The sequence below is a fragment of the Amphichorda felina genome (assembly GCF_050947745.1).
Source record: "Amphichorda felina strain 45539 chromosome Unknown scaffold_3, whole genome shotgun sequence".
Classification (NCBI taxonomy): domain Eukaryota; kingdom Fungi; phylum Ascomycota; class Sordariomycetes; order Hypocreales; family Bionectriaceae; genus Amphichorda; species Amphichorda felina.
In genome coordinates, this window is record NW_028145047.1 from 2718192 (window position 1) to 2746017 (window position 27826).

General features: G+C 55.1%; 7 protein-coding genes across 7 annotated transcripts; 4 read left to right on the forward strand and 3 right to left on the reverse strand.

Annotated features, from left to right (window-relative positions):
* Positions 1–4126: 4126 nt before the first annotated feature.
* Positions 4127–8260, forward strand: ACO1O0_003529 (uncharacterized protein; the record flags this gene model as incomplete). Its single annotated transcript, XM_083192980.1, has 3 exons — positions 4127–4508; positions 4849–6221; positions 6845–8260. 3 exons carry the CDS (start codon positions 4127–4129, stop codon positions 8258–8260), a joined length of 3171 nt encoding a protein of 1056 aa, XP_083052037.1.
* Positions 8261–8400: 140 nt separating this feature from the next.
* On the reverse strand, positions 8401–10477 carry ACO1O0_003530 (GMC family oxidoreductase; the record flags this gene model as incomplete). The annotated part of the gene is made up of 4 exons (XM_083192981.1): positions 8401–9004; positions 9104–9915; positions 9979–10322; positions 10414–10477. The coding sequence occupies 4 exons, from the start codon at positions 10475–10477 to the stop codon at positions 8401–8403; spliced, it is 1824 nt and encodes a 607-aa protein (XP_083052038.1).
* Positions 10478–11912: 1435 nt separating this feature from the next.
* On the reverse strand, positions 11913–13348 carry ACO1O0_003531 (uncharacterized protein; the record flags this gene model as incomplete). The annotated part of the gene is made up of 2 exons (XM_083192982.1): positions 11913–13250; positions 13313–13348. 2 exons carry the CDS (start codon positions 13346–13348, stop codon positions 11913–11915), a joined length of 1374 nt encoding a protein of 457 aa, XP_083052039.1.
* A 993-nt stretch (positions 13349–14341) lies between these two features.
* ACO1O0_003532 (carboxymuconolactone decarboxylase family protein) lies at positions 14342–15004 on the forward strand (the record flags this gene model as incomplete). Its single annotated transcript, XM_083192983.1, has 1 exon — positions 14342–15004. The coding sequence occupies one exon, from the start codon at positions 14342–14344 to the stop codon at positions 15002–15004; it is 663 nt and encodes a 220-aa protein (XP_083052040.1).
* Positions 15005–15128: 124 nt separating this feature from the next.
* ACO1O0_003533 (uncharacterized protein) lies at positions 15129–16571 on the reverse strand (the record flags this gene model as incomplete). Its single annotated transcript, XM_083192984.1, has 4 exons — positions 15129–15550; positions 15624–15650; positions 15772–16255; positions 16374–16571. 4 exons carry the CDS (start codon positions 16569–16571, stop codon positions 15129–15131), a joined length of 1131 nt encoding a protein of 376 aa, XP_083052041.1.
* A 1302-nt stretch (positions 16572–17873) lies between these two features.
* Positions 17874–18618, forward strand: ACO1O0_003534 (uncharacterized protein; the record flags this gene model as incomplete). The annotated part of the gene is made up of 3 exons (XM_083192985.1): positions 17874–17889; positions 17958–18035; positions 18110–18618. 3 exons carry the CDS (start codon positions 17874–17876, stop codon positions 18616–18618), a joined length of 603 nt encoding a protein of 200 aa, XP_083052042.1.
* Positions 18619–19155: 537 nt separating this feature from the next.
* On the forward strand, positions 19156–27780 carry ACO1O0_003535 (Type I Iterative PKS; the record flags this gene model as incomplete). The annotated part of the gene is made up of 9 exons (XM_083192986.1): positions 19156–19373; positions 19430–19677; positions 19762–20030; positions 20114–20547; positions 20647–20803; positions 20871–21519; positions 21590–21749; positions 21825–26475; positions 26554–27780. The coding sequence occupies 9 exons, from the start codon at positions 19156–19158 to the stop codon at positions 27778–27780; spliced, it is 8013 nt and encodes a 2670-aa protein (XP_083052043.1).
* Positions 27781–27826: the final 46 nt, after the last annotated feature.

Here is a 27826-nt window from a genome sequence, read left to right on the forward strand (position 1 = left end):
TTGGTATCGCTTTCTCACCCGTGCTCGAGGAAAGTCGCAGATTTTCTTCTCCGCCGTGCCGTTCTGTCTCTGCAAGTCGCCCAGAATTTCATGATTGGAAGGACCATAAAAGAGTTCGCCGTCGACGAATGAATCTGCGCTCTCCTTTTGCCCAGTGGCCTTCGTCTCGGACGCACCCATAATAGAGAATCAAAAAGAAACAACTGTGATGAAGGCGTTCAATACATGGTACCCAGAGGCATCTGATGTCGAGTTGTGCTTGTCTCGATGACTCATGAAAAGGCAACAACGCATGTGAGGGGTGCAGCGATGTCCCGGTATGCCCCCAACTCACGTGATCTGACAAGACATGCAGCGCTACGCGTACCTAGATGCTGCAGTTAGAGTTTTCTCGATGGTGGTCCAAGCTGCTCTTGATTCTGCCGTGGTGGAGGACGGTTTCCTACAGCTTCAGCCACAGGAACTATCCCTTACAGCGGCCATCTAGGTGTGGGTGTAATCTGGAACGGGATCAACGTCCTGCCTGTGGGGACCTGTATAACGGGATCGTACCTACCCTAACGTAGGAAATCGTAGTGTGCATAACGTGTATGAAGAAATAAAGGGGGATGGTGTTGAATGCTAGAACAGAGGGTTTTCAAAGATAGTATTGTAATTTTGATGTTCCTTTTTAATGAGCTGAACCTCCGCCTCGTATTTGTGTATCCCGGGTTTGAAGAGAACCCAACTAGGTACCTTCTCAATCTCACAACAAGTAGACACTAGATTGATGAAGCACAATTAACCCACTTTCCTTTCACACTACTAGGTCTTAATAGTAGCTATGTCTCTTAGTGCATTTATGTTAGTGAGGCAGGTACAAAATGAATCAATACTTTTGGCCACAACCTTCATAGAGGAGCTGGCAGAGGCAGGCCACTAATAGATTTTGAACTCCTCATAGACAGGCAATGTCCGCAAAAACTCTCCTTCCATGATACCATGGACGTATGCGTCTCCCATAAATGTAAACCTCCCGCCGCTAGCATCGTCTCGTGGGCGTAGGATGATGGGCGACTTCGCTCTGTTAAGCAAGACCACTATATCACCCACCCATATGGTCATATAGCCCCAACCAAACATACTCTTCGCAGTTTTTAAAAAGGTCCTCTCACGGCAAACGTTCCCATAGACCTATGGTAGTGTTTGTTGAAAGTATACGACTTGGTCGAGAATCTCGTCGTCTGACTGCTGAGCGGCTCGTTCACTAAAGTCGTTTTTGTAGCCCATCATATGGCATATGCAGCAGCGCTGGTAAAATCCTAATTCTGTAGTATCAATGCTCTTTCGATGCATAATTGTACGAAGAATACGTCTCGTTTCCTCCTCCAAGCCAAAGCCGGGTACCGTCATAGTTTGCCAAACATAGTCCTCCCCTGGGCCAGGCTCGGGTCCGAGGTTTGCAAAATTGATGACGGAATCGACCTGGGAATGTGTGTCGACAATGAATGATGGTCCCAATTCATCTGATCGAACCCATTGTGGAGTCTGTGGTGGCCTCATGACTTCGGTGATGATATCAACGCGCCAACCCTGGAAACGCAGAAGCCCCAAATCGCTCGGTGCTTCGTCATGCAAGGGAGGCACCGATATTGACATGCTAGAGGTAGCCCCCAAGGATCCTTACTTGTCAACGGGAGCAATCATCTTACCATACTTCCCCATATCTCTCTAGTCAGGTACCCAGCTAGGTAATGAAATGTCTAGCTTTGCCTCGCCTCTTGAAATGACGTTAGCGAGGGCAAATTTGTTTGGACGCTCATCATAAATCAGAGCCCTTGTCAGGGCGGTGAAGACCTTGCCCACTGTCATCTTATAATTCACCTCTGAGCCAAGCCTCTCCCTGTCCGATAACAGCCCAAGAACTCCGAAAACAATATTCCGGGGATCAGTCGCGGAGTAGAAAGGGCAGCCTGGGGCTTTGACCCTCTGGAAAACAATGTCCTCTAGTTGTATCTTCATGCTGCCTGGTATCATGTATTGGTTGATGAGACGCATGATAACAGGTACATTTTCGAAGAAGTTGTGCCGTAAGTTGCATCCAAAGTTTTGGGTCAGGGGATGTAGCACCGGTAACCGTTTATATAAACAGTGGCCGCCAAAGTCGCAATGAGCATGTCGAGGGACATGCTCTTCATACCACATAATACCAGGGCTTCTTTTACGAGAGAAACCTCTTGAAGGACCCAGATTCGATGCCAGTAGTCTCTTTTTATCAAGGTCTCGATCCCGCCGAGAACATCGTCCTCTTCGCCCCGAAGTTGATGTTCCTCCATTTGCAGGTCTGGTTCGTTTAGGGGATCCCAGACGAACCCAATAAGGTTCTCCTCTGGTATTTGCATGAAGGTGGTTTTGCAGGACGAATCTCTAAAACAGCATCCCTTCTCCCATACATATTGGTACAGCTCATCACCTACGGCTGTGTGCGGCCAAAGACGATACGCTCGGGTTAACAGAGCTCGGGGACCGACACGCGATAAGAAATCCATGGCCATATCCGTCGCTCTGCAGCCCGGACCAAGCCAGATGTGGGCACGGTCGGCCTGAATGAATATGGAGCGCATCAGGCTAACCTGCCATTCCTTCTCGTCTATATTGGACTGTTTGATGCATATGGAGTCGACCCAGAGCCAGGAGGCACAGCCATTGCGACGGAGCTGCATGAGTACGCCGTGGAGATTGCGGCCGACCCTCAATGGGCTTCCCTTAATATATATTTTAACCATATCTGTTTAACTACCCCAGACGTATGAGAGGGCCGCGTAGTGAATATCGGTTTCATTCAAAGATGCGTGGCGCAGCTCGAGTTGGGCTGACTCTGAGTCCGAGTCGCCGGCTTCATTTTGCGGTTCGTCAACGAAGCGAACGAGCCGAATTTCCGATCTTTCACGGTTCAGGGGCCTATAGTCAAACATTTTGAAAGTAATCTCCGGCCTTTCTCTCTGTGTTCCAGGTGGACGCAGTCAAGATTGAAACCGAAGAGTTGCCGACTTGGTGTTCGTCTGGTGTTCGTTGACCAAGTTGAGGTATTATGCAGTTGGAGACCAAAAGAGTGGGTTTCAAAGTGGCAGTAGTACTTGTTGATGAGCCATGCATGCCTGCACTTATATCGCGACATCGTGCCAGATGGAATCACATCAACTGGGTAGAGAACAAGCTAGTAAGGTCAATTTCGATTATGGGCCTAGAATTCCGGTTAGGAACTTAAGCTATCGAAAATCCTAAGAATCAGCCCGACATTGGGAAATCATCGGAATCCACGCGGAAAAAGCGAACCTACCAAAGATATTCTTGAAGGGTTAGGATAAATAAGGGTAAATATAGAAGAAATCCCTTGAACACTTGTTGTAGCACTCGTCCTGGTGTCGTTATTTTATATACCGTCTTCAAAGGAACAACATGATGACGCGGTTCTTGACTGGTCTTGCTACGACTCTGGCTGCCATTGAGGTATCACTGGCCTGGGGCATTCGCACGCACAACCACTTTTTTCTCTGATATATATTAAGGCACTTGATGCGGCTAGGGGAGACGTGTCGGAGAAACCCACACCTAAGTGATCGATCCCAGAGACTCTCAAGTCGACGGGCCTAGTCGAGAGTGTTGTGGGTGAGCACTCCTCTCCTATATCTTTCCATCGATTACCTTCATAAACAACTCGCCTTGTGTAGTTTTATAACCACAGATCGGGGCTGGGCGCTGGCTAGGAGCTTCAACGAGCACTTTGGCAATGCGACCACCGGTGATGAAATAGGCCCCGACCGCCTGGGCTTTCTTGCCTGACTACACTTATGTGCCGCAGATCGTCACCATCGACGTGTTACTCCAGTACAAGGCGTTTGTGGCTAGCCTTCCTGACTTCGGCTTGGTGGAAGTTCTCATAACTCCGTGCCTAGGCATCAGATTCAGCCTTGCGGAAAGATGGAGTTTCGTTGTCGGGTGGCGCAGCGCAAAATTCCATATCGTGGATTTCACCCGCCCCCGCAGTATGGAGATCGACTGGGAGGCTTCAACCCCCTTCGAAATAGACAGAGCATGAACATACGATCTCTGAAATTACGGAACTTCCATAACCTGGCCTCTGAAGATGCTGTGCGACCTCTGTCTTGCCTTACTCCCCACCCTGGACGATCATCATGAACGCAGGCAGCCAAAGCACCATCCCAGCTTTGCCAGCTTCAAGGATTCCGTCGACAAGGGCTGCTACATCTGCACCGGTATGCTGCGTTACCTCAGCCCTCACCAGAGGGAGCTCTTGGAAAGCCGAGCTGAGTCTGGAGTTGTCGGAGTCCACATGTCGCCAGCATCGGGTGTGACAACGGCACACATGTATAAGGGGGGACTGGCCAATTGCCATACGCTCAACGTCAGATTTGAACGTCGTTCGCTAGGCCCGGAAGAGCCCGAGAGGGACGTCCCGGCCGGCAGCTTTCATGTCGAGCCCTTCTTCGCTGATCCAGCATTTCGACGTACGTCTCTCGGTTTCAATGACCATACCAGCTGTCCTCGTGATCTGTGAATGTCTATTGACTGAGGTAGCAGACCGCGTTGAAAATGGAGAGGGTGATGGGTCTAGTCTCCCTCCTACCACTAACTCTCCTCAAACGCTGTGTCTCGCGGAACAGTGGATTACCAACTGCCAGAACAAGCATCGAAAGTGCAATGCAGCCGGCGATGGTAACTGGTATCCGACTAGGCTGCTTGATTCAGGGCCCCTAAGCAGTCGCTTCTCAACTGTCAGCCTAGTTGAGACAGCACAAACACAACTTACAGGACCATACATGACTCTAAGCCATCGCTGGGGTTCAGGAAACTACTATAAGTTGACAACATCGACTCGGGACCAGCTACTTCTTGGACTCCCATCGTCAGCGCTACCGCAGACGTTTCAAGATGCTTTCTTCGTTGCCCGCCGCCTAGGAATTCGATATCTGTGGATCGATGCCCTTTGCATCATCCAGCATGGAGATGAGCAACGCGACTGGCAGAATGAAGTGACGCTCATGCACAAGGTCTACATGAACTCGCACTGCAACATATCCGCCGCCCACGTACCCGACAGTTCCCACAGTATGTTTTCGTCACGAAATTTGCCGTTGCTTCAGCCACAAATCGTCAATGTGTATCTTGACGGCCAAGAGGGCCTCCACCTTTTGCTTGATGCCGAACAATGGCACCGCGAAGTCCAGTCCGCCCCCCTCAACTCGAGATCGTGGGTTCTCCAGGAGCGTCTGCTGGCTCCCCGGATCCTCCACTTTGGCGACGGCCAGCTGTTCTGGGAGTGTCACGAGATGGATGCTTCGGAGACTTGGCCGACAGGTCTTCCCAAGTCTCTATTTGCGACTCTGGATACGCATGTCAAGAATCTGGAGCCTGATGGACACGAGATTGCAGCAGTGCTCCAGTCGGCAAACGGCGCTGGGCCCGAGTACACGGCGCATTTCCTCTGGTGGCGCATCGTCAGGTCCTACGTCCGATGTGACCTGACCGTCGAGAGCGACAAGTTGCTAGCGCTCTCGGCCATTGCAAAGCGCATGAGGCCCATCCTCCAAGACGAGTATGTCGCCGGCATGTGGCGACGGTACCTGGAGGCTGAGCTGCTGTGGAGCAGATCCCTCTCCCTAGGGGAAAAGATCCGTAAAACCTCGCGGCCAGAGGTCTACCGGGCTCCGAGCTGGTCGTGGGCATCACTGGACGGCGCCTTGCAACCGGGGATGCCGTTCAAGCCCAAGTTCTGTTATAAAGTTGAGCATGTCGAGCTTGACCATGTCACCACTGATACGACGGGGGCGGTAAGGGGTGGTCGCCTTTGGCTGCGAGGCCCGCTCCTGAGGATGACGATCCAGCGTGATCAATGGGCCGTCGCCGGGTTGGAATGGCATTTCGAGATTGATGGACAGCGGCCGTGGTCGAATAACCACATACGGCCTACAGCCCGAACCGACATTGACAACGAGGACTTTACGATCGATGGGGCGAATGGGCGGTTATTCGCCATGCTCGCAGCTTATGTGAAAAAGCAAGTTCACATTTTGATCTTTCAGCTGCTGGATGCGCAGCGAGGCGTCTTCCGACGCGTCGGGCATGCTGATTACGATGATCCAGACGGCAACACGTTTCTCATAAAGCCTAGCCCCAATTCTCCTTGCATAGAGTACCGGCATGGCGTGCATCTAATTGAGGTAATTTAGCTCAGAATAAGAAAGGTGAATGTGGTCGATTGACGCGTCATGGTGGTTGTCCGTGTTACCGCGCGCGTAGGGACTAGAGTGACCAAGGACACTCATCAATCTCGCCCTTGATAGGATGAAGGCACATAGATTTCCAAGGAGATTTGCATCCCATGTGTCAATAAATGCCTCGAGTTATCATCACCTCGTATCGTATGTACTATTTAGGGTATGAAGCCGGAGAGTTGGAGAAGGGCAGGCGCGTCGGTGCGGGGAGGAGCTCCTGCCAAAAACCTCACACCTCACCCCTCTCTTGCCGTCTTCAAGCTGAAAGTCAGGCGCGAATAACGCGCTTGAACGCGCAAGTTCTTCACCTATTCTCATCCTCAGTGTCTCCTCAATCTCTATTCCATTCTTCTGCCCACCTCCCGAAACCTAAATGCCGCCGAGAATCGCCCTTCTCACGGGGTCAGAGAGCCCTGGACATCGTCATTGAGCACTACACCCTCCGCCAAAGTTGCTGTTAGCACTCACCCGAGTCATCTCTCATGAGCAGCGTCGCCCGAGCCTCGAGAGCCTGTGATGGCTGCAGGATACGAAAAGTGAAGTGCGATGGCGCCCAGCCCTGCTCGCAGTGCGTCCATTTCGACGTGTCGTGCGTCGTATCGCCCGCCAGCAAGCGAAAAAATCCAATCCGTGGGCGTCTTGTCGCCAAGGTCCGAGGAGAGGAGAGCGTCTTCAACTGGCCGGAGAATGCCCCAGCCTCGTCGAAACCCATAAGAACCCCAGGCTCGGATAAGCCCTGCCTGTTTGAATCGCTGGCTGCGCCTACCGGGTTCAATGCGAGTTTCTTCACCAGTCTCTTGCCCCAGTTCGAGGAGATGGTCTATTCTCTCAGTCCTGTCATCACACCTGACGAAATCCTTGCCTCCATTGACAACATGGAGCACAGTTTTGAGGATGCTGCGTTGGTATACGCATTCGGTTCCGTGACAATGTTTCTAGCAAAGGAAGGCAATTCCATGCCCAGTGGCACCAGCGTTCAGATGGACAACCTGATGCAGTTCAGCCTCGAAGCGCACAAACGAGCTGGACTCAGGATTGGCCCTAATGGTCGCCTGATCGAAGAGCCCTTAGCCGGCATGAAGCGCATCATGACATGCATCTACCTCGAGGTATCCATGATGGCCTTCAAACGCTTCGACCGAAGCTTTGCGCTTCTGCGGGAAGCCATTACCATGCTCCAGACTCTCAAGGCTAATAATTTGTCACCCGGAGGACCCGAGGCAGCCAAGTACCAGAGGCTATACTGGGAGGCATACATCCACGAACGTTTCCTCACCATCGCTTCGGGGTACCCGAGCATCCTGCCACCCCTTCACTCCGGACTTCCAGCCCACGACCCAACTCTAGAGCCCCACGTGGAACTCGGCTTCAACAGAATCACCACCCTCTTTCTCATTGTTGACCGGCAGTTTCTTGCCTACTGGACGGAAGAGGAAAGCAACGACGATTTGATACCCGAAATCACAATTCAGTGGATTGAGAGAAAGCAGGTTCAGCTTGATGAGGACGAGGCCGCTGCTGCTCAAGCAGACCTTGAACTCCGAGCCAGCGGCCACAGTGCTTTGACCGAACGACAAGCTGCGGACCTCTTTGTTACTAGACTTTGGCTGCGCACCATTGTCTGGCAGCTCGCCCTCTCTCGCGGCCTCCTCCGCTCAGGTCCGCTGCGCGACTCCCACGAGGGGCTCTCCCTCCACTTCCCAGTGAAGCGACTGTCGACCCAGCTCCGTACCCTCGTGGAACGTCTGGAGAGCGTGACCAGCATTAGCACGCAGGGAAGCGGCATCATGCAGAAACTATTCGAGATCACCAGCACAATCGCCGATGTCTTGGCGCTACCACTAGGTCATGGCCAAGAGGATGTGAGCATGAGTACCCAAGTCGAGGATCTAGTCACCATTGTCAACTTCCTCTACAAGTTTGAGCGCATGCGGGAGCATCAAAAACAATATTTGCGCGAGAAGCTCGATATTCTACTCAAGTAAAATCACCATCTGTGGCCTATACTCAGGGCTAGCGCCTGGTTTTCTCCCAGACTACGCCGGGAGTTGGTCTTGTCCTAGGGCTTTCCAAGAATTTGAAACAGAGAGCTGGCGTTCAAGACTAGCAGTATTTACATCTACCATCAAGCCATTCTTCGAAGCTCTCGAATGAAGAGATCCGCCGCCTTCTCGCCAATCATAAACGCAGTGTTAGCCGTATTAGCACCAACGTTCTCCGGTGGCACGCTCAAATCCGCAATCTTCAGGCCCTTGACACCGTACACGCTCAGGCTCTCATCGACCACTCCGCCCTTTCTCTTGGGAGCCATCTTGCAGGTTCCCAGCGAGTGCCACGTCGTGCCAACGTTTTTCCTGAGCCACTGCTCAATCACCGCATCGTCTTCAGCCGTGTACACAATATCGGGAACGTCGTCCGGCAGAGGCCCGTCGAGGGGTTCGGTGGTGGTAGCGGCGCCTGAGTCGGGCGCGAACGGCGGGTGCAGGGCGGCGAACTCGCCGCGGTAGATTTCCATGCGGCGGATGATCTCGCGCTGCTTCTTGTAGGACCAGACAGACTTTTTGATATCGACATCGTCCTGGTCGGCAAAGAAGCCGGTGTTGAAGTCGATTGGGGCGTCGAGGCTCGGAGAGGTGATGTGGAGGTGACCTCGAGAGTACGGGTAGGGTGTGAAGGTGGAGCAAGAGTAGTACTGGGCTTCAGGCTGGCCATTGGGGTCTCCAGGGAATCTGGAGAAAGGCAATCCCGGTCAGCATATTCTGTGGTCAAATTTGGAAAGGGGGGGGCAGCAGGTACGTGGGACGGGCAGGGGGTGGAAGAGAGCTCACCCATTGAGAGAAGTGATCATGGAAAGCGGCTTCGTCAGAGAAGTCTTGTAGTCACGTTTCCACGCGCGCTCGAACGCGGGCCCAAGGGCCTTGGCCTCCGCATCGCTCGGCCTGAGCTTAGAGTAGACGTCGGCCGCAGTCCAGCCCATGATGGGATCGTTATTCTTGATGAGCTCATTGACATCCTGACGTCCCGTATAGACGGCATCGAAGGTCTCATTAGGCTGGAGGCTTGAATAGTAGGCGTAGGTGAGGAGGTGATGATCCTGGTATTCGGCGCCAACGCCGGGAACATTGGCGACAAGGTCGACACCCGCATTAGCCAGAACCTTGGGATCACCAACCCCAGAGCGCTCCAGCACAAGGGGCGTGCCCATGGCGCCGCAGGAGACGACGACGAGCTTCTTGGCCCTGACTGTTTGCACAGTGTCGCTGGCGGTACCGTTGGTGAACAAGGGGTTCGGTCTGAATTCAACGCCAGAAGCCCTCTTGCCGTCGAAGAGCACCCGGACGATCTGGTGCTCGGTGAGAACATGCAGATTGGGATGGTGACCGTCCGCGAGGCGGGGATGGAGGTAGTTTGAAGCGGCGTCTTGGCGCCTGCCTTCCATGCTCACGTAGCGCAAGTTGCGCTGCGTGGCATTGATGGTTGAGAGATCCTGGATGTCGCGGGCCTCAGGGTAGCCAAGCTTCTCTGCCGCCCGGATGAAGCCTTCCTCTGATACCTTGGCGGTGAAGTTGCCTGGAGTGGCGGGCATGGGACCATGGTAGCCGTGGGTCTTCGGAGAGCCGGCGCCGTAGTACGTCTCAAGCTACAGAGCGACAAGACGCGCTGGTCAGTGTTGATACCTTACCAGAGCCTGGGGGAAACATACTTCTTTGAGATACGGAAGCAAGTCCTTTGACGACCACCCCTTGGTATCCCATGAGTCGTAGTCGATGGCTTGAGCACGACTATAGGTGAGCAGGTTGATGGAGGAACCGCCGCCGAGAACACCACCTGACGGGACGACGACGGAGCGATCGCCCACGCTCGCTTCTTTGTTGGCTTCATAGTAGAGCGTGTCCACCTTTCCGGGCAGGATGTTGTTGAGGAGAAGAAGGGGGTAGGTGATGGTATCGATGCCCTGGTTGTTTCGACCGCCTTCAACGATCAGAATCGACAGGTGAGGGTCCGCATCGCTCAAACGAGATGCCACGACGCAACCCGCGGTACCGCCTATTTCAAGAAACAATTGGTTAGGTCATGCGATTCATTTCCCAAACAAACTAAAGCTGAGCAGAGGAGCTCAAGCGGGGGTTTCACAAACCTCCGGCAATGATGACATCAACCTCATCAAGCCCGGCAGGAAGCTCCGTGTAGATTCCACCCATGGCTGCGGCGCTGGCGCGATTGGAAAGCGATGAGAGGGTCCAGCAGAAAAGAGGAAGCCAAAGCTGCTTAGCCTTCCGACTTCCACCCAGCATGGAGACCATGTTGATTGCGTCTTCCCGAACGACTGCAGTATATAAAGTCAGCCCATTGTCTTGTTGGCTTTTCGTGTGAGTCGGGCTTACGTTTTCCTGTGTCTCCTTATTGGCTCGAGGGCGTTGGACACTGGCACCGCCCGCTGGACAAATTCAACCCGAGGGCCTCTGTCCGGTGACGTCTGTTCCCTGCGATCTTTCGCTTGTGTGTGTGTTGGAGACTGGTGCAGCCAACCAACCAAGCAGAGGAGAGGCACAGGTCCGATGCCGCGAGTAGAGTGACAGCACAGCGTAGGGTTGCAAAGAGGGGTAGCACGAAAAGGTACATATATTATATCGAGAGCAATTAGGGGGCTAACATGCCCATTGATTATGAAGAAAAGGCCCGCACAATCAATGGGAAACGGCTGGCTGGTTGGCTGCCTGTTGGCTCAACAAGCGCGGATGGACGGCGACCAAGCTGGCAGGGAATGCTAATACTTTTCGCTGTATAAGCAAATTACAACGTACGAGTACGAGCACCATTGTCTGCTGATGAGAAGGCATTCAGGAGAAGCCCCCCGGTTCTGCTGTGTTGAAATGGCAAAGGGACATGAAAGGTGCGGTTCAACGGCCAACTCGGCATCCCCCGCCCATCGAGAGTGCTCCGCCACCAGCAGGTCTGGCGATCCTTGCAGTTTGTGTTTGCCATGCGAGCCGGTTTCAAGTTGGCTTCTTGCCATCTTACTCCGGATGATATGACGCCTTGGTCCCTGTGCGATCTGTCCGTTGACAGGGGAAAGAATCCTCAGCCAGCAAGGTTGGCAAATGCCCCCCTCATATATCCGGAGTCCTGAATGTACCCGGCATGTACTCGTACTGCAGGCACCATATACTGAGTTACCCAAGGTGGCATAGGCCCTGGCGTTGTTGTCGCATCGGGGCTTCAGGGGGTCGTTTGGGGGGTTGCATCTTGGCTCCATGTTGCAAGGGGCATCCTGGAGGTCAGGGCCAACGGGTAGCTCCGTTCGGGTTGCTTCCCCGCCCCTCCGTGGATCGCGATACTAACGGGGAAGTCGTTGGCATCTACTCCGATATCCGTAGGTACACAATAAGTACCCCTACTAAAGTGCGGCAAGGCGGGATTTATCCTGACGGACGGAAAGAGGGAGCACGGCCTGATCATTAGGGACCGTCACGGAACGAGGGATAGCAACTTGAAGCCAGGATTCGCCATATTGGTACTGATCAACAACAAGGACAATCATGCTATCAGCTTGGGGGGATTTCGAGGACGCATTGTGGCCTGTGCGACAAAAAAAACCAAAAGGCGCCGTAAATTCATTATTTCACACTCAAACTTTCAACTTCTGACCACGTCTTCGGGCTTCTTGGTAAACTGGACCAGCCTCAGCAACCGCTCCTCTCCCCTCCACCACGCTCTCAATCGATCAACCGCACAATACCAGTAAAACCAAGCCGTGGACCACGCAAAGGCAAGCCTCGAGCTCTGATAGTGGTTCCCCAGCGCCGTCGTCTGCGCCGAGTGCATCCTCGCATACAGCAGCATCCTGTCCTCCCAGTCCCGTAGGGTAAGTCTACCGGCGACGAATTGCTCAATCTGCAACGCGCCGAACGCAGCCTGCGTCCCGCTAAAGGCCGTGTGTGGCCTGTAGAGCGACAGGCCGTCCGCGACCAGCAGCACCTTGCCGTCCTCAAAGGCCGCCCGGGGCGACACAAAGTCCGTGATGACCTGGATGAAGGGCCTCTTGATCTTGAGCATCACCTCCAGGAACGGCTCGGGCAGCGGTATGCGCTGGGCCTCCTCCCTGCGCGCAGCCCAGATGTCCTCCCGGACGCGTCCGGAGGGGACGATGTTGTAGTGCCTGTGGCCGTCGACGCTGTCCCTCAGGATCTCGTCGAGCGCTGCCGGGTCCTCGTTGGTGTACCACAGGAAGTTGAGGTGGCGCTCACCGACCTCGAGGGACCCGTTGTGGCCGGGGATCATGTACATGATGCAGTGCTGCCGGTGCATCATGTGCACCGTCACGCTGTCGCGGAAGACGTCGCGCGTGGCCTGGGAGACTTCGCTCTCGGGCACGGTGCCGCGCCAGGCGATGTAGCCGACGTACTTGCGCTTGCTGGAAGGGAGGTACAGGTTGCGGACGAAGCTGTCGGGCCCGTCGGCGCCGATGACGAGGTCTGCTTCTAGCTGCGATGCGGTGCCTGTGGTCTTGTCTAGGACGTCGAGGACCATTTGGTCGCTGCCGCCGTCATGGCCTTCTTGATCCGGGGCCGTGACCCGTCGCCTCAGTGAGGTGATCTGATGAAGAGCCTTGTATTCCACTGGGCCGTCTGTCTCTGATGATAGAGGGGCCTTGGGGTAGAAGGGGCTCGTGTATCCGTCAAAGTTGGCGCGCAGACGGAAGTAGTACGTGTCCCAGCTGGTGATGACTCGGGTGGCGTTGAGAAAGACCTTGAGCGCGCCATCTCTCATCAACGACTGCACCCTAATGCTGCGATGCGTAAAGATGCTATGTAGGCGGTCATGTCGCGACAGGAAGCGTTCGCCGTCAAGGCCCAGACACACGCCGGCCATGTGGCTCTGGCGGACATTGTCTTCCTTCTCGACGACAGTCACGGCGTGCCCGGCATGCTTGAGGGCGATGCCGCACATCAGCCCGGCCAGAGAGCCACCGACCTGGTAGACATGCTTAGAGCTTTACTCTGCTACGGGAGGTTTGGTCTCGCGGGGTGACTCACCACCACAATGCGCAGTTGCTTTTCTGCTGGATCCATGGTCGGCTATCGAGTATGAGGGCCCAGGATCAATCGATGTTTCGAGACACGCACTGACTGCCAGATCGTAATTCCATCAGGGAACTACTCTGTACTACGTGACCTGTAATACATGGCATGTACATGATGAGTCCAGGATCGTTGTGCCACGCATGCAGCCCGGTCGCAGCATCGAGTGCTGGGGTTTAGGCACCTACCTGACTCGGATGAGCAACCGTAACCCAAACTCCGAACGAACATGTACATGAGCGTAGGTATGAAACCGGCTCTGGCCAGGCCCCCGGCAATTGATATGACCCCTTGCCATGGAACCACACACACTATGCATGTCTTGAAAGTGTGTTGGATGCTGCATACCGTACGTATCAACTAGTTATGTACGGAGTAGTACGTGCACACTTAGTACATGTACGGAGTCCGTGGTACTATCGACTCATGGTCCATGGGCACCTCCACTCCACATCCTTACCCCGGCATTTCCGATCCTCGGCTGCGCGATTACGCCTTTGTCATGTATTAGGCAAGAGGCGCACCTCCCTCACGCCAACGTGGATTTGGGTGTGTCTGCGTGGTGGTCGCTCAGAGTCGCTGCAACGCCGCGATGCGGACTCGGGGAAGAATACGAAATTGCAAAAGAATTTGTGAGCCAGGTCGTGAAATGAGGAAGCCTGCTACTTTAGTCTAGAAGGCAAGTCTACCGCTGTAGAACCTACCGCGGTTCCAGGGCCATAGGTGAATTCAGACTTTACTGCCAGAAGATATGGGACATATGAGCATCATACGCTTGCCCGTAGATTTGCTTCCTCTGTGACGTATTAGGTAGCCAGCCTGCTAATAGTAACGACCAACATGCACATAGCTACATACATATATCCACCTGTATCAATGTACCGTACCAGGTTTCTCACCATTCTCCCGTGCCATTAGCAGGCAAAACCCCCTGTGTTGATCGGTTCACTTGATTACCACGCTTCTTGCAGCCACATCCTCGCCATGACAAGTCGGTTCCCTCTCAGCGAGGCCTCGAATGGCGAAGAAGCTCGACAGACCATCGAGAAGGCCCTGGCCACCATGCACGGCGGCGCGCCGCCATTCACCTGGGTCGAGGAAGATGGCAGCGCCCTTCTGGGATGCTACGGCCCATTGAGGTATCTCTCCATTGTCACCATGACGATCTTCTCCCCTTCCCCAGCATGTGATGTATCGTTTTTTGCTGATGCCCAGCCGCGGAACAGCTACTCGAGCGAGCTCACCAAGCACTTCTTCGAAATGGCCAAGGTCGTCTACAAGCCCGGTACCGTCAAGCCGCGCAACAGGGAGCTCGTCATCCTCGGGCTCGTCTCCATCGTCAACGCGCCCTACGCCGTCTACTGCCACCGCCACGTCGGCCACAAGGTCAGCCTGACGGACGAGCAGATGAGCGACGCCATGGCCGGCAGGGTCCCCAAAGGCCTGACCGACGAGGAGAGCCTGTCCTACCGGCTGGGCCGCGAGCTCACCACGCTCAACGGGCCGCTGAGCGAGGAGCTCTGGAAGGAGGTGACGTCCAAGCTGAGCAAGGAGGAGTTTGTGGGCATTGCGAATACGGTTGCTGGGTATAAGTGGGTTACTTTGCTGGAGAACTGCAACGGCGACACCAGGACTTGGAAAGAGTGAGTTCAGAGCCGTGGATAATTCGGAAAACAGTCATCATCGCGGTGTTGCCATATATCTCACCCGCTGAATCCAAATGTCCATTTTACGTACATTATTTATATATATTTCCAGTACAGAACGCCCTTCATCCCTGCCGGTCAATGGTGATATTCCTCTCCACCCTGATGCTCCGCTCAGGCACATCCACCCGGGGTGCGCCTGGCTCCGGGCCAAGGGCGCGAGCAGACGTCTCCTGCCCAGGGAGGATACCCCTCCAGCTGCTCTCGGACTGGAGGCTGTCGTCCTCCCTGTCGTCGGTCGACGATTTCATGCTGCGCATCTGGACGCCCTGGGCGTTGGACGACATGGTCGCCCGGAAGTTCCCCGACCTGCTGCGCAGCGACTGGCCCTGGCCCGCGTATTCGGATGCCACAGAGTACGGCTTGAAGCGGGGTGATATCTTGCTGGCTAGCTGCCTGAAAAGAGGAAGCATGGCTGGGAGGCAGATGCAGAGGAGCGTCACGGGGGCTTCGGCGCCAACCCAGAAGAGGATGGGGGGCATTTCGTCTGGTGGGAATCTCGGGTCAGTATGTTTTGGAAAAACTAACAAACGTAGGGTTGGGTGTTTGTCTTGACGTACAGGTAATGTCCTTGTCGAGCGCGTCCGCTTTCAAAAAGGTCGTGATCAGCCGACCTAACGATACGACGACGACGCTGAATAGTAGACGTCTGGTTAGTATCGCCAACTCTCAACGGCATCGTTTTCCGGGCCCGCACGTACCAATAACCCAGCATAAAGACGCCAATGATACCAAGCCTCCTTGCCCTACTCAGCTGCAGCGACCAGACCTTGGGCAACGGGAGCAGCAGGATGCATATATCGATGAACGCGCTCGGCACGGCGCTCCCAATCCACAGATCGGACGGCGGCCCGCAGTTGCCCGGCAGGTTGGGGATCCAGTTCTTGGCGACGGGGCGGCAGATGAAGGCGGTGCCGATGAGGATGCCGACGAGCCACGCGCAGTTGAGGCCGTGCATGGTGTAGAGGGCCCAGTTGAACCAGCTGGAGCTCTGGCGCCGCGGGAAGATGCGCGAGAAGAAGAGCAGCGCAGAGCACTTTGTGATGGCGAGGGCGATGTCGTAGGCGAAGTAGCCGGCGAAGAGGATCTTCATGAACTCGGCCTGGTCGGCGTCGGACACGAAGTCCACGCGGCGGCCGAGGCCGTGGCGCACCATGCCGAGGATGGTGGCCATAAGTCCCAGGATGAACGGCTGCGTAGAGTGTCAACATGAAGCTCTTCTAGGTTTCTAATCTGGCCTGCGCTGTCGCGGGAAACGACAAGAAGAGGCCCGGCGACGTAGAGAACAGAATAGGCGAGCGGCCACGTACAAGGGAAAGCAGAGCAACCCAATCGTCCCACCAGAAGCGCTGGCCGCGCTGCACCAGCCCTCTGGAGATGAGGCGGAGGCCGATGGCTGTCACCGAAATCGCTATCATGAAGCTCGAAAAGATGACAAGCTGTGGTCCGCGATCGTCATTTTCAGCGCCGGGCGGCAGGTCTGCCGCTGCAGATTCGGCGTCGGCCATTTCGACGATGCTGGGAACAAGAGAGGCCCTCGCCTCAGAAACGCGGATTGGCAGCGAGGCGAACAGGAAACATGGGATGCCTCCTCATGTGCCGTTGAAGAAATTGGGGGGGAGTCGACAGCAACAGCAAGGTGCCGACGATGGATGATGGAGGCGCCCAGATGGGTCAATGATAACTGAATTGGGCACAGCCAGAAGTCAAGAACAGAGTAGTCAAAGGAGACGGTCTCCTCTCCAGGCCAGGAAGGATGGCCTGCAGAAAGCAACGTCAGCGCCGGAGCGACCAAGGCATTGATGTTTTGGGAGGGTGGCGGCCAGGCGAGCACATGCACATTTCGAAGGATTCAAGCACCATCTTCTTCATGCCCCCCCGTATCCGGCGTAGCAATGTAGCAATCCTCAATTCACTCTACCTGCCACAGGCAGAGGACGTGCGAAAATGGCTGCAATCATTGACCCTTGGACAATGGCTTGTCGACACTACGCCCTGCAATTTGGGAAGCAGAGAAGAGAAGGTGCCAAGAGTAAGCATCACATCGCGGATAAAGAACCCTGGGGACAGTGGCGCTATTATCTAACCCGATGATAAAAAAGAACTTCTCTTTGTGCTTGTCGGTTTTGATGATCCGAAACCCGAAGGGGTTTTCCGTATACCGTGTCTGCTGCTGCGCCGTCTGGCCACAGTCTATGGATAATAATGGGCGGCATTGTGATGCTGGGAGCCCTGGGACCAGGATAGGAGGCCGCATGCAGACAGTCCTGCAACAACAGCCACCAATGCCTCTGCCACTGCTACGCTGCAGGGAACAGTATGTACTACGCTGCATAAGCTGTATGCGACGCTGCAGGCCTCGGAGCAAAGTCTTGTTATGTAGCGCTAAATATACATACATCGCCTAATATATACCAAAATCCCATCTCGATGGCCGCAGACACCCGATACAAGTCCCGAATGGGTGTGGTGTCAGCCGAAGACTTGGGGGCCATTTTCACAAATCACAGCTCACATTAGGTATCTAGTAGTATATATGGGTGGGTTGAGGGATTGAAGACGCAGCTACATGTAACATGATCAACAGCTGATGCCACAGCACTATTGACAAAGATGGGGTCTAGCAAAGACGGCCGGATGAGGTTTCTCTGCCTCCATGGCAGCGGAACGAACAGCAATGTAAGCCTTCCCTGTGCATGTATGCATGTACAGATACATATTATGTAGTATATGGTATCATCACTTACGGGGCTCTATGGCTCAGGGTTCTGATGCAAGCCATGAACGCTGATGGCAATACGTTCTAGATTATGAAGCTCCAGACCGGTATGCTCGACGAGACTAGGTTGATTTCACTCCGGGGCAGATTGGTGCTGATGAAGCGTGGCGTCCAGCGCCCCTGATCCACGAGCTCGAGGATGGACACGAGTACGAGTTTGTGCAAGCTGCCATCGAGACAAGCATGACCAAAGGTGAGTCCGGGCGGCGCAGGTATCAAGAATCGCGAATCCGAAACTGATCAGTCCCGGGTTTCCCGACGTCGAAGGCATCGAGGCCCTCACATCCCCAGACAACAGGTTCTACGCCTTCTACGACCCCGCCGACCTCGAGGGGACCCTGCAGCGGACTCTCTCGCAGCTGGACGAATACATTTCCCATGAGGGCCCCTTCGACATGGTCATGGGCTTCTCGGCGGGCGCCGTGACGGCGGCCCTGTACATGCTGGAGAAGCAGCGACAGGGCGCAAAAGTGCCCTTCAGGGGCGCCGTGTTCCTCTCCAGCGCCTCCAGCGAGGCAGAGAGGGCGCACCTGTGCGTGGGTACCGGGGGGGATGATGTGCTCAGGGCCCCCACGGCGCATATCTGGGGATCAGCCGACGAGGATGCCCCCACCGGTGGGTGGGATCTTGCTCGCATCTGCGATTCGGACCGACGCCAAATCCTCATCCACGACGGGGGACATGAGCTGCCCCGCAAGGAATATCTCACCCAGGCGGTTCATGTTATTCGGAGGATGCTTCTCGACGCCAAGGTCGCCGATGAAGGATCCGGGTAAAGACACGATACTACATGTGTTGGCAGTGTTGGGTGGTGCTGTAATAATACCGGGTCAGGGATCGCCTGAGGATTCGAATCCCTGTCAAGTCACACGAATGTACCTCTTCTCACGACATGGATGATGAATGTGGCATGCATCTGTATTCGAGTCATGAAAGTATCCATGCATGCTAACTTGACCATCGGGAACCACCAGATATCGACCCTGCAACCTTAGATACCAGATGCGTCCTGCGAGTTGGTGAACCAGTGATGCAGTCGAGGCCAACAGTTATCGATCAAAGAAGTAGAGCGCCCTTTTTTTTTTTTACTAGAATCAATCCTCCATGCACTATAACTACCATTACGTAGTGGTCGGGTTCACATGGAATCGCGATGGCTGCCAGACTGTGGGAGAGAATTCTTGGCTCTTGTAGCAGGCTCAGCGTCCTACTCGACACATCTTTAATTGAATCTTCACCCGGAGTGGTGTAAAATCTGCCACTGGTTTTTCTAGTATCAATGTTTGTGGTTGGGATTGATATACCAATTGATGATGAGCTCAACGACCTCCCCTCGAGGCTCTCGGACTCCCACCGAGTCCGAGGCCACCGATAGTAGCGCACTGAGCGACACCTCCCCTGACTCGTCGATCCTGGAAAGCGAGCTCGATGGATTTGATGATGATCCCGTTGTCGTCTGCGGATTTTCCGTCAAATTTCCACAGGATGCCACATCGGCAGAGGCGTTATGGAAAATGCTTATTGAGAGGCGGTGCGCCTCGACGGACTTCCCGGCGGATAGAACGAACCCACTTGGCTTTCACCGAGACCAGAAGAGGGCAAACACGGTGAGTTGGAAGATGAGATGGATGTTCTTCAGCAGCAGTGGGCTGGAAGGAAAGAAACAGTCTCGTCTGACAACGACATGCAGCTTCCAGTGACGGGCGGGCATTTCATCAAGGAAGATCTGTCGCGGTTTGATGCCGATTTCTTCTCCATCTCGCCCGCCGAGGCAGCCTCCATCGATCCCATGCAGCGATGGCTCCTAGAAGCGGCCTACCTAGCTCTAGAAAATGGTGCGTTCGCACACGGCACCCAGAAAAAGGGGAGGGGTTGTGTGTTCCATTGTTAATCTCCATCTTCTTCCTCTCGGACATTAGCTGGCATTCCCATGGAAAGCGTCAACGGCACCTCGACTGGTGTATACGCGGGCTGCTTCAGCATGGACTACACACTGCAGCTCGCGCGAGACCCCGAGAATCCGCCACCATATGCGGCCCTAGGTATGAGCCTCAGCATGCTCGCGAACCGCCTCAGCTGGTTCTTTAATCTCCACGGACCTAGCATTGGCCTCGACTCGGCGTGCTCAAGCACTGCCATGGCACTCGATATTGCCTGCCAGGCGCTGAAGACGGGATCCTGCGACATGGTAACGGAGCTACTCCCTTGGCCTCTCCTCTCCCTGTCTCTGGGGGGAACAGCCCATCATTTTGCTGACTGGGAGACCTGCAGGCTCTGGTCGCGGGAAGCAATCTTGCCAACGCCCCTGAATTCTACACGTGGATGACAAACGTCAACTTCCTCTCCAAAGACAGCCGCTGCTACTCGTTTGACGACCGAGCCAACGGCTATGCCCGCGGCGAAGGCATCGGCGTCGTCGTCCTGAAGAAGCTGTCACATGCTCTGCGCGACGGCAACGTGATCCGCGCCGTCATCCGGTCCACGGGGTCCAACGAGGACGGTAGGACGCCTGGCATCACGCAGCCCAGCCGCCAGGCCCAGGAGCGGCTGATCCGCGAGACGTATCGCAAGGCTGGGCTGTCGATGGGCTTGACTCGCTTCTTTGAGGCCCATGGCACAGGGACGCCCATTGGCGATCCACGCGAGGCGTATGCCATTGGTGGTGCGTTCCAGAAATACCGTTCGGTGGATGAGCCACTTTATGTGTAGGTAGCTGCATCGGCGTTCTCTACTTCTCTTCGCGTCACGGTCAATGTCTGTTTGAAGCTATAATACTGACTTAAAACCCATTTCATGTATTCTAGCGGGGCATTGAAGTCCAATATTGGCCATCTCGAGGGAGTCAGCGGTCTGGCCGGGCTTGTCAAGGCTGTCATGGCTCTGGAAAAGGGCATCATCCCTCCCAATACCAACTTTAACAGGGTCAATCCCAAGATAGATGCCGACTATCTACGAATCAAGGTACACTACTAGTTGACAATTATCCCTTACCAATGCCTATGTCTAGTTATGTCTTACATATTTTCAGTTTCCACAAAAAGCGACACCTTGGCCAACAAAGGGTCTACGAAGAGCTTCCGTCAACTCCTTCGGCTACGGCGGTGCCAACTCGCACATGGTCATCGATGATGCTTACAACTACATGCGATTAAGAGGTTTGAGAGGCAGTCATCAAACCGTCGCCACACCACCTGAAGCTGCCGAGGACGCTCTTATAATACCACCTACAGGGCCTTCCGTTACACGCACAAGTACACCCCCGATAGACGCTGCTGTGCCCAGGCTGCTTGTCTGGTCTGCAGCCGACAAGAATGGCATTGAGCGTCTAATGCCCCTATATGAAGATTGGTTCAATGTAGCTCGGGAGGAAGTGGCGCAGACTGGAACCGACTTCCTAGGCAACCTCGCTTACACCCTGGACAGCCACCGGAGCCGACTACCGTGGAGATGGTATGCAGTTTTGGGGCAAACCAATGACTTGAAGGATATTCGATCTCGTACCTCACCCGTATCGCGAGCCCGCACAGAAACCCCCAGAGTTGGCTTCGTCTTCAGCGGCCAAGGTGCGCAATGGCCAGCCATGGGGCGCGAACTGCTTGGATACTCGTCCTATGAACAGGAGCTAGAGCGGGCCGGGGAATACTTGAAGTCTCTAGGGTGCCCATGGTCGGTTACTGGTAAGTGGAGGACAAATCTGGAGACTAGAAGCGGGGGGGACACATTGAAGCTGACTAGATGCTCGTACAGAAGAGCTTCTGAAGCCAGAAGGCGAGTCCAACTTGGACAAAGCCGAGTTCAGCCAGACCCTTTGCACCGTCTTGCAGGTCGGTCTGGTGAATCTTTTACGAGAATTTGGCCTGGAGCCTTCGGGTACTGTTGGCCATTCATCAGGGGAGATTGCTGCTGCGTACGTGTAGTCTCCATCTCCATGCCCATTGTGGCAAGATCAAGGCTAACTGGCTTGTGCTGACTCCGACAATAGATATGCTGCTGGCCACATATCCTGCGAGTCGGCCTGGAAGATTGCGTATTACCGAGGGCTCTGCTCCAGTCAAATCGCCGAAAGATCGAACGACGACTCGTCTCAAACCCACGGTGCCATGCTTTCGGTAAGCGTATCTGAAGCAGAAGCAAGAGATCTGATTGCCCCCTTGGATCAAACTGCAGATGGCTTTGGAGTCTCCCTTGCCTGCGTCAACAGCCCTAGCAACGTCACTCTAGCCGGCGAGGAGCCCCTCATTGACCAGCTCAAAGAACTGCTGGACGCCCGCGGGATCTTTGCGCGCAAGCTTCGAGTACCAGTGGCGTACCACTCGAGACAAATGGAAGAGGTATCTGCTAGATATACGGAGCTCCTCGGGTCCTTGGACGCATCTCCCTCTACGAGGCGCAGCATCCCTATGATCTCCAGTGTGTCTGGCAACCACATATCTGCAGAAGAGCTCTGGGACCCGTCGTATTGGGCTCTCAACATGGTTTCGACTGTGCGGTTTTCTACTGCCGTCGCCGCCATGTGCGCGCAGACAGAGATCATCAAGTCCATCGACGGCAGTCACATCAACGCCTGCGTGGTAGATCATCTGCTGGAGATTGGCCCACATGCAGTTCTTCAGGGGCCTATACGAGACATTCTCGCCGCCAGTCCCCGTGGAAAGTCCATCACATACAGCTCTGCTCTGAGGAGAGGACGTCCCGCGACTGATACGATGCTGTCCGTTGTGGGCGACTTATACGCCAAAGGGTCACCCCTGAATCTAAGAGCCGTCAACGAGCCAGACGGCACACACACAAAATCAGCTCGCCGACACCTTCTTGTCAATCTCCCCGCTTATCCTTTTGATCACTCCCAGCAACACTGGCATGAAAGCCGTCTCAGCCGAAACTACAGATTGCGACCTACAGCGCCTTCAGAGCTTCTAGGTGTCCGGAGCCGAGACTGGAACGCTGCAGATGCGCGGTGGCGCCACTTCATCCGTCTCTCGGAGATGCCCTGGGTGGATGGCCACGTCGTCAACAACACTGTCCTGTACCCTGCTTCAGGCATGCTTGCCATGGTCATGGAGGCCGCCAGGGACCTTACCCAGCCGTCCTGGCACGTCGGCGGGTATACACTCAGCAATGTGCGCATCAATGCCCCTATGGACTTGACCTCTGCGCCAGGCGGTGTCCTCGAGGTCCAAACATCCCTCAGGGCTATGTCTACGACGACTGAGATGGCGCCTGCGTATGAGTTTACGGTTTGGACTTACCACTCCGGCAGCGACACCTGGGCCGTCAACTGCAGCGGCTCAGTTGTAATCGAGAGGACCGACGTCCTAAGCCCCTGGCAAGCACGCAAGACGGAAGAAGAACGGTCCCTCGTCGCAGCCAAGCTTTCCAAGACAATCTCCGACTGCACGACGTCTGTGGATGCGGGACATATGTACAAGTTCTTGGACAAGTCCAGCTACCAATACGGTCCAGTTTTCCAAGGTGCCCAGCAACAATACTGTCGCGAGGGTTCAGACACCAAGGAGGCCAGCGCTGAGGTGAAGCTCTTCGCCTCGACCACCGAGCCACATGTTGTCCACCCCGCATCCCTGGACGCTATGCTTCACATCTGCTTCACGGCCCTGACAGCAGGGGGCACCGTGCCCATGGCCACGAGCGTCATCACGGGGTTCAAGAACATCTGGGTCTCAGACGAGGGCATCAGTGCGCCCGGCCAGGACAAGGTCAAAGCCTGTGTATCGATTTCCACTAGCACCAAGCGTGGCTTCTCCTGCGACGGCGGTGCCCTGGCCGGCTCGTCAAACGATATGAAGCTGTGGTACGAGGGCATGGATTTGACCAACGTTGGCTCCGTGCCAGCGTCGACCGCTAGGAATACCTCCCTGCCTGATCCTCGCATGTTCTGCATGAAGGTCGATCTCAAGGTGGCTTTGGACAAGCTGGAACCACACCAAGTTACCTCTCTTCTCGGAGTGAACGAATATGTACCTCAGCTCGCGGAGGAGAGTAGGGAATCTAGCTTTGATCGCGACTTGCGGCTGCTTGTCTTGGTCGCTTTGGAGAGAGCTGCTGAGACGTGCAATGTGGAATCCTTGGGCGAAGACCAAAATGAAGCTTGGAAGATACGTTTCTTGCATTGGGCCAAAGACCAGCTTGCCCAGGCTCGCAAGGATCCATCATGGTCTAATGCGCAGTCACCAGTTGGTCAGGTTCGCCAGAACTTTGATCAGCATTGCCGTCACCTGGCGGAGGCAAACGCCGTTGGACAGCTGTACTCCGAAGTTGCCGCCAATCTTTTATCCATTATTCAAGGGGATGTTGACTTGGCTGGCCTGGTTCAAGAAAAGGGCTTGTTGGCTTCATATTCTTCCCGCCAGGCTGCGAAGACCAGTGCCGCCCAGACGTCCATTTACAAGTACTTGGACCTCCTGGCTCACCAGAACTCTGGGATGAAGGTTCTGGAACTGCGAACGGGAGGTGATTCCACGACCCAAGCTCTTACTAGGGCGCTTGCATCGGGCCCTGCAGGGGCGGAAGGGGTTCTTCGCTGCCATCACCTTGACGTTGCCGACATATCTCCCAGCCCGGGGTCCGTGGACGAGAATACCTCTTACACCAGGGGCCAGCTTCCTCTTTTCCCATCCCAAGCGACGTTGGGAAAAATCGATCTCCAGCACAACATCGAGGAGCAAGGCTACGCCACGGCGACATATGACCTTGTGGTTGTGAACAATTTGCTCTGGGCTCCTGGTGACTTACGGGATAACCTCAAACAGGTTAGAACGCTGCTCAAACCCAGTGGGAAGCTCATTCTCAGTCACCCGGTCTTGCCACAGGGATGGGCAGCACCATTTATATTGGGGTTGCTCCCCCATAATTGGTCCGCTGCTGAAAAGGACCCCTCGTCGTTGCCGTGCCTGAATACCACCTGGTGGGATACCCAAGCAGCCGATGCTGGCTTTGGAAAAGCCGAGTTGGTCCTCCGTGACGGTCCTGAAGAGGGGTCGTCGGGGATGCTTGGCTCCATTGTGTATTCAGCAGAGGACGAGAAGCTATCACTGCCCAGAGATGTGCCAACAACAGTCCAACAAGTCACCATTGTTGCCAATGAGGACTCAATACCTCAACAGTCGCTTGCCCATGACTTACTTGCCGTGTGCCAAAAGTCGGCTGACTGGCAGGCGCAGATCCTATCTCCTCAGGACTTGGTTTTACAGACACAGCGTAATCCGGAGGACCTGGTTATCCTTCTCTTGGACTACGGGCATTCCTCCCTACTGGCATCACTGGACCAAGAAAGCTGGGTGTTGGTGAAGTCGCTCATCCAATATTCGCATCATATCCTGTGGGTTTCTGCTGGTGGCGGCGTGGGAGGAAACCCCGAGCACGGGGCCCTCGACGGGTTCGCCCGAACGATGCGCTTCGAACATTACCAGCTTCACATTGTCACCCTTGCCTTGGATCTCGCGGGTGAGTACGTGAAGGGTCACACGTCTCACGTTGGCGACATAGCTCGTGAGATGGCCAAGAGACAACCCCATGAGAACTACGAGCAGGAATACGTCGAGATCAACGGCCTTCTGCATACGCGGCGCCTAGTCGGAGCTCAGTCACTCAAGGATGACATGGACGGGAGGTTGATGCCGTATCAAGTCCTGCCAACGCCTGTAGGTCAGGTGGCCTTTGAGATGTCTACATCGCCCATCATGGCAGGCCTCCCAGAGGAACCGCATTATCGGGAGGCGGCTGCGCTGTCCAAGCAGGACCTGGCACCAGGAGAAGTAGACATTCAAGTCCGAGCCTTGAGACTCTTATCTCAGGATGACCCGAACTCGGGATTTGGCGGCTACGCGACTGGAGTTGTCGTCAAAGCCGGTACGCAAACGCCTTATTGTGAGGGAGACACAGTACTGGTTGCCACCCAATCTGTACCATTGCGCTCGCATATCCGAGGCCCACCGGGGTCCGTCGCTCGTCTTCCTCCTGGAGTGAGCTTCTCCGACGCGTGCGCGACCATCCATGCTGCAGTCACAGCATATAATGCGTTTGTCGAGGTCGCACGAGTCCGACCAGGAGACTCGGTCATGGTGCAGGATGGAGCCAGTCCCATCGGCCAAGCTGCGCTACAGGCCCTCGCCGGACAAGGAGTCTCGGATGTGTGGACCACAGTATCGGATGAGAGCGAGAGCGACAAGATCTCGGCAGCTCTTCTGAATAAGGAACATATCCTCCCCCATTCTTGGTTTGATGGGCAGGGTTCGTCAATGCTAGCCTCAAGGTGGAAGCAGAGGTTCGACATAGTCCTAATCCCCTACGCCCATGTATCGACGCCTCTCCATGCCGAGTGTCTTCGATCAGGAGGCCAATATATTGTGCTCCATCATAGGTCTGGAGATGCACAGCACAGTGTGCAACAAATCCACCATGCTGCACCCAATGTCTCCCTATCCTTGTTGCAGCCAGGCTCTGAGCTCCCGACGCCAGCTTGCCTGCAGTCTGCAGCCTCAGCCCTGCGCTTGGCTACACCTCAACGAGCGTCACAATTTTCTACACCTGATCTTTCTTCCGCCTTGAAGCGGTTGCAAACGTCAAGCGACAAGGACGCTGTTGTGGTGAATATCAATGATTCCGATACCATCGATGTGAGAACCAGTTCCCCTCCTCCCCCTCCCCCCTTCTTTTTATTGACCCAGATATCTGACATAAAAATATCGGGCTAGATCATCTCTCCAAACCCTCCCAAGGTCTACCTAAGCCCCGATGCGACGTATCTGGTTGCTGGAGGTCTCGGTGGCCTGGGCCGGTCCATATCACGATGGCTTGTCCGTCGTGGCGCTCGAAACCTCATACTACTATCACGGTCCGGCCCGCGGACAGACGAGGCACGAGCTCTAATTTCCGAGCTGAAAGCTGAGGGCGTCCATGTCGAAACACCTCCATGCGATATAACCGACAGAGAAGCTCTCAGAGCCATGCTAGACCGCCAAAGCCTGACAATGCCACCCGTCAGGGGCTGCATCCAGGCCTCCATGGTCATGACAGAGCGCATTTTCCAGCACATGGACCTGCAAGACTGGAAAGCAACAGTAAATCCCAAGGTCGTCGGATCCTGGAATCTGCACCTGGAACTACCGTCCGGCCTCGACTTCTTCATCCTGACCTCGTCCATCATGGGCATCTTGGGGACGGGCTCCCTGGCAGCTTACAACACCGGTAACACGTACGAGGATGCCCTCGCCCATTATCGTGTGTCGCATGGAGAGCGCGCCACGGCCCTCGACCTGGGAGGCATCCCGGACGCGGGCTTCCTGGCCGAGGTCTCGGAGACGCAGGATCGCGACATCAACACTGTGCTACGCTCGCACAAGTACGTCCACACGTACGTCAAGGACGTCTGCGCGCTCCTCGACGTGGCCTGTGATCCTACCACAACCCAACACGGCAACAGCAACAGCATCGGCCATGGATACGACGCCGCGTCTTGCCAAGCCATCGTCGGCCTCCGGCCCATCTCCCACTGGAAGCACCTCGAGGACGTCCCAGCCACCATGTGCCAGCCGTTCTGGGGCCACATGCACCATTTCCCGCAAGACGAGAACAATGACGACGATGCAGATCCAAACGCAAGCCAAGCCAAGCAGTCGGCCTCTACCACCAGCATCGCTGACAAGATGGCGGCAGCAGCAGGCAATCTCGCGCAAATGGCCGAAGTGACGACCGAGGCGCTGGCAGGCCGCGTGGCATCACTCCTGGGCTCCGCCAGAGACGCCGTCGACGTGCAGCAGCCGATGCACCTGTACGGCCTCGATTCCCTGACGGCCATTGATGTGCGCAACTGGGTGGCCAAGGTGTTTGATGTAGACGTGGCGGTCTTTGAGATTTTGGGCGGCGCGACGTTTACGGAGGCGGCCATGTCTATTGCTCGAAAGGTCCAGGCGAGACATTGAAGTTTTTTTGAGGCTTGATGTCAATTGTGACGGAAGGACAACTTGC